Source organism: Trypanosoma equiperdum (assembly GCF_001457755.1).
Source record: "Trypanosoma equiperdum strain OVI genome assembly, contig: ctg_788, whole genome shotgun sequence".
NCBI classification, from domain to species: Eukaryota; Euglenozoa; class Kinetoplastea; order Trypanosomatida; family Trypanosomatidae; genus Trypanosoma; species Trypanosoma equiperdum.
Genome location: NW_027124740.1, coordinates 27014 through 33038, shown reverse-complemented (window position 1 = coordinate 33038; position 6025 = coordinate 27014). Strand labels below are relative to the sequence as shown.

General features: G+C 50.6%; 2 protein-coding genes across 2 annotated transcripts; both read right to left on the bottom strand.

The window, feature by feature from the left end:
* Positions 1 to 899: 899 nt before the first annotated feature.
* Positions 900 to 2666, bottom strand: TEOVI_000368900 (tRNA pseudouridine synthase A-like protein; the record flags this gene model as incomplete). The annotated part of the gene is made up of 1 exon (XM_067226561.1): positions 900 to 2666. The coding sequence occupies one exon, from the start codon at positions 2664 to 2666 to the stop codon at positions 900 to 902; it is 1767 nt and encodes a 588-aa protein (XP_067082662.1).
* Positions 2667 to 3569: 903 nt separating this feature from the next.
* Positions 3570 to 5684, bottom strand: TEOVI_000368800 (WD domain, G-beta repeat, putative; the record flags this gene model as incomplete). The annotated part of the gene is made up of 1 exon (XM_067226560.1): positions 3570 to 5684. One exon carries the CDS (start codon positions 5682 to 5684, stop codon positions 3570 to 3572), a length of 2115 nt encoding a protein of 704 aa, XP_067082661.1.
* Between the last annotated feature and the right edge of the window lie 341 nt (positions 5685 to 6025).

The following is a 6025-nucleotide window of genomic DNA, read 5'->3' as shown; positions in this document are numbered from 1 at the left end:
AAAAAAAAGAGTGGAGGAGTGTGCTAACACCGCTCTCGTCCTCCCTTTCTGTTTTTACCGTCCCGGACACCTAAAAGTGCAAGCGGAAGGGGGGGGGGCGTAAACTTGATGGCACCTCCGTTGCTCGGTACACTTATTTTATATGTTCGTGAGGGAAACGCAATAGTCTCTGATCCCTCAAAATGTTCTTTTGAACGTCTTTGTTATTCCTCACGTGGCCTACCTTAAACCAATACCCTTATCGTTTCTATACCGTGCCAAGGGCAACGGGTACCAGCAAATTTCAAAGGACAGGATAAAATAAAAGGGAGTGAATCCCTGCAGGTGATCGAGTCACGAGAACGTACGCAGGTGCAGCCACGTCCCCTAAATGTGAAATACAGATTAAAATAATTCTTTCCCCTTCTTTGTTATTTCTTGACTTTTTCCCTAGTTACTAGTACCCTGCCTTGTCAACTAATTCTCTCCTTTCCTCCGCGCTTTTATGCACTAATCAACCCCCAAAAAAGTCAGAGAATAAAAAAAAAAAGAGCAATTAATCGTATTTGAGATCAGACTCCATCCAGCTCAGTCAAAGCCGAATAAGGCAGAAACCTTATGTGTGTATGGGAGAAAAGCGATCGCCTCACTCACAGCGTTAACTTAAGAGAAAGTATGCGGACCACGGGCAGGAATTGAAACAGCGTCCATATTAGTGGATCGATAAAAAGCGACGTAGAATGAAACATTCATAGTCCCACATACCGCGCGGTATTGATGAGCCTCGTTAGCTGAGAGAGTCCTCTCACTTCTCATTCCACGAGCAATGTCACAGCGAAAGGCACGCGATGTACTTTTGGCCCTTCCTCCCATGCAATTTGTTACTTACCATAGGTTTTTGCCATCCGCGGCTACGCTCATTATATGTCACGGGCGATGTTCACTTGTTCATATGGTCCAGAATCGACAAATTGCACGTAATCGTCTCGGTGCTGATCCGGGTACTCCACATCCCACAATGTCAAGCCATACGCCGGTGCTGTTGGGAAGCGCTCCCGCTTGAACCGATGCCGTGACGGCTCAAAGCCGCTTTGCAGGGCCTGCTGGAGTTCCAGATCATTCCACAGACCGTGTCCAGCTGCCTTCAGCACACTTACCATATTTCGAATTTGATGACGGAGGAAAGAGCGGCCTACAAACCAAATAAGCACCTCATCATCCTGCCGCACCACATCAAGCCTGTCGACTGTCCGTACCGTCGGTAGATTGGTTGCAACACGGTAATATTCTTTTCCATGAGCACCTGGCTGCACAACTCGCTGGCCGTACTCGTTAAAAGTTGGAAGCGCTGCGGCTCGATCAAGGTTACTGGGGCCTTTTTCCATCGTCACCTTCGGCGCTTTGCCGCGCGTCACTCGGTGCGATTCCCCTGTAGCTTTTGGTTGGAAGTTTTCTTCCGTTACTGCCCCTGTAGAAAAACCACCAGGGCTCATGGCTGCCCGCCGCAGCGCATTTGCCATCTTGGGGTCAGCAAAGTAACCGAAGTCCTTTGTGCCCTCAAGGGCTTTAGCAAATCGCTTCATCCGGTCCACATCGAGGTGGCGATCTACATGCCACTGGAGCCCAGCGTCGAATAAGGGCGGTGCGACACGATTCAGAATGCGGTAAACATAGACACGCCTCAAGCCACTGTGGCGTGCGTGAAAGTCTTGGTTCTTGCATCGACGATAACTCAAAATGGCTAGGGGTTGTTGGCGTTTTTCCATCCACATAGTGGCCCGCTGAATCACTGTTCGTGGCTGCAGCTCAATGTGACTGGGTACATCGACGTGACAGCAGAGACGTCGCACAGACACCCCAACCTCAGGTATGACACCGGCCACAACACGGACCGTATTCACATCGAGCGCCACGGCAAGTGCTTCCTCCAACACTGTTCGCGCATGATATCTGCTACCCATCGTCTCCCCTCGAGAGACCCCAGCAGCGTTTCCGATGGTTCCTGGCTCCGCCACCGGCACCCGCGTGATTGAGCCATCTAAACCGACCTCACGTCTGAAAAGCTGGCGTGTCGTGCTCTTCCACCATCCATCAAAATCATTTCCCTGGTATTGCACATCCACTCGGTAGCGCGTTAATCCGGGAGGAATGATTTGCTGTCCCGGTACGTACAGTTCGTTAGTAGCAGTGGTAGCGACACTGCCACTCGCGGACTGCTGTGCGGGTGGAAAATACAAAAAAGCATCGTCTAACAACTCTTGCTCCACAGCCTCCACTGCAGTGATGGACGACGGCTCCGCATCACCTGAAATGGGCTGCAGACCCTCAAATTCATCTTCATTCGGCGGCGTCGAGATGGCGGCAGTTGTAGTTTGGGCCCCAATGGTCCTACCAGGCTTCTGATATAGTGCCTTTCGCTGCGCGTCGTCGCGGAAAAGTTGAGTTATGGCATCGTGGGCCTTGCGCTGCTGGTTGGAGATTTGTCCTTCTGCTCCACTAGTGATGTTAAACGGATGGGGACCTGTGGGTGGCACTCCTCCTACGCGTTCTATCGGTTTGTCCTCCCCCTTGTGCCCATCCTTCGAGTTTCCACCAAATTGGCGACGCTGAGTAGTGACGATCAGGTGAAACGGTAGGAACGATACCGAGAGCCTCCGCATATGTGTTAGTTGCGAGGTAACAAACATCTACTAAGGTCGTTTTGTGTGCGTGTATATATCTGCGGATCTCACCCGGCTGTTATTGCTTGGGCGAAAATTATTATGGCCCACCGTTGGTTGCGACCGGGCCGGAAGAATGCCAGCAAACAAATGCGGTAGAAAAATTAAGCAAGCAAGTAGGGAAGTGCAAAAGATTCATAAGAAGTGAAACCGCAAATACGTACAAGTGTACTCATGCGTGCACGGTTCCACATGCTCATTTGTTGCAAACAGGGCCGGAGATACATCCATTTCACGGTCGCCTACGCAAATAAGCAAAAAAAAAGTTTTACTCAGCGTCCCCCGGATGGGAAACGAATCGACTCAACCAAAAAAAAAAACAACGAAACAGAGACCACTGCGCGACGATATAGGCTGTAGCGTCTTGACAACAGGTCAAATATAGTAAGCAAGGAATGGTAAAAGAGGGGAGGCGGAGGCTACAAGGGTGTTGACAGCCGTTATACTGACCACCCCATGCATTGCTTTTAGCAATGTCGGCAACACCTTACAGCGATACGGGTAAATAAAAAAACAAAAACAGCTAGGATAGCTTTCAGTCGAGCACTCTACCACTAGTCAGCGGGCATAAGCGTGAAACATCGAAGTCCCCCAGTGCAAATCGAGCTTATTTACCAAAACTCGCTAATCCCTTCGCATACATTCACTTGCCATTGTCTCTTTCCCTCTTTCTTTCCCTCCTAATGTGTTGCATCACCTCTCCTCCCCGCCTCTCCCCACAACCACCCACAACATTTGCCTGTACCCCCGCTGCTTCCGCCAGCACGCGGCGCGTCCACGACTTAGTTAAAGCTCAACACCGCTACAAACCACAGTCGATCCACATTGCCCCAAGTGTTATAAGACACAGTGGAGGACACAACCCCCTGCCTATTGGTTTTTCTTCCTTTCCACATAGAGCATGCAGCACACCACTGGTTTCATATGACCAACGAAGCTGGTGGAATGTGGTCTGTCACTGAGGAGAGAGGTCCACATACGTAACGTTTGGTCGCTGCTAGCTGTGAAGAGAAACCTCCCGCAATCACTGAAGGCACAGTCCCAGACCCACCGCGTGTGTCCTGTCAGGGGTTTTAGTTCCTTGAACTCAACCCCATCGCCAATGTTAACTTGTGTACTTCCCTCTGCAACCAGCTGTGGAAAGTTTGACGTGGCCAAGTGGAACGCATCATGCCTCTCTGTTGGGGCGTCAGCAGGACTTGTCATTTTTTTCACCGTTTCCATCGTTGCCAAGGGTTGAGATTCATTCACGGTAGGGTCATTAGCTACCGCAGCCACCGGCTTTACACCATCTTCTACGCTTCCAGTTGATCCATCATGTGTAAACGACGTTGACGGTGCCGCTGTAGGAGTGAGGACGGCACCCTCATCTGCCTTAGGTTGAAGAAGTGAGGACGAACTTGCTGCGGTTGCACCACCAGCTCCGGCCCCATTGTTATCCCCCGCTGCAGCCACCTGGTTTGTGGGATCAGAACCTGCCGCCGTGTTTTTCTCGGTGAGGCCAGACAATCTCACCGCACTTGTCAGCGAGGATACTCCTGCGCTGTGGGAGTCACTTTCACACCCAGAAGCGTGCTTGGTCGTCACGTCACAGCACTGAAGTATTGGAGGGATTACGAATCTCCCAACGGTGTAGTCCCCACAACATGTCACCAAGATATCTATATTGGGTGAGATGGCCACCTTAAGGATATATTTGTGGTGCGCCTGAAACGAGTGAAAAACCTTCAAAAAAAATTGTTGCTGAATGGATGAGGAATTGACCGATGATGAGGTCAAGAGGCCCGGTGCGCTGAACTTCTTGGTCACGTCCATTCCCGGGGTTGAATTTCCCGTGTCTGAGGCGTCGACTGCATCAGAAAATGTCACACCATCGTTAGCAAGGGGTGACTCACTAGCGTTAGCAGCCACGTCACCCCCACTTCCTTCGTTTCCATGTGTTTTAAGCACAGACAAGGGCCCGCAACTAGGGCGCAGGGTGTTTGCGGAATTAATGGAACGTGAACTAGAGTCATTCGTGGCGATTGCGGGAGCGCTGTCGGCGACCGTCCCCTCCGCTACCGGTCGCTGCACTTGCGGGCTTGTTTCTTCCTCTTCTCCAGGCACCTCTTCATTCGCCAACCTTCCAGCTGCGTGTGCCTCGGAGGCATGTGTGCCGGTAAGGTTCTGCGCGCACCTTCCAAAACACATAAAATGAAGCTTCCCAGCACTTGTTGCTGCCACAGCCCAACGCGCCAGCGGTTCCACGGCTATACTTCTAATGGCTGTGTAATCCCCATTGAAGGCAATCTCTTGCATTGGCTTACTAGCAAAGAGACCACCTCTGCTAGTGCTGTCTCCGTGTTGCGCAGCTGCCGCAATGATACTTGGTATGTGCCACACCGAGACGCGACCGATCTGGGAACCGGTGAACAAGGTGTGACGATCCGGGGAGACGGCACTGCACGTGATGGCCGCACCCGCGCTAATATCGAGCAGAAGGTTTAGTGTTGTGGGTGAGTTTGCGTTAAAAAACCGAATGTGCCCGTCCTCCGAAGTGGCGAAAAGAACAGTCAACACTCCAGCAGAGCCCGTGGTCGGTGTGGGGTCTAATGTGGCGGTTGCAGCAAGGTCTGCAGAAGTGCAAAACAAGCTACTCATGGAAGCTTCCGCAGAGTTTAAGTGCATTTCCTCGTCACGCTGCGGGTAGAGTGGGAACGTCCCCAGGCTCGTTACGTTCATTGCGTATTGATTTTCATAAACGGAGAAAACCGGGGGTGGTTGTGTTCCACTATTGCCCCCAGCTGATCCAGCTTCAACTCCAATATCATACACGCGAACGGCACCAAATCCTCCAACGGCGAGGTGTGTGGTGTTTGGAATCGTCAACATCGCATTGACCTGTGATCCCTGAAAGGGAAAACTGCGGACTGTTCGGCCCGTTGATCCGTCCCAAAAGCGTATTTCTTTGTCATAAGAAGCGGATATAATAAATGTAGAGCTCATTTGGTTTGGTACTCACGATGCGTTTCCCCTCCTTCCCTCCCTCCTGTTACTTTTTGTTTAGAAAAAAAAGGAAACGGAATATATGAAAAACAAAACAGAATAAAGTTCGTATTCCGTTGAAGGTTTTCTCCTCCTCCTCCTCTTTACTTCACTTGTTCCACAGCCTTTTTCCTGAAGCGAAGGAAAGGAGAAGGAAAGTAAGATGTAAATGGAGATTCGTATGTACAAGTGCACAGAAAGAGAAGATACAAATGAAGCCGAATATTGATAACAACTGTCGAAAAAAAATGTTGAGGAGAACAGTGAAAGGGAGTCTACATTTTTGTAACGAGTACTTGGGT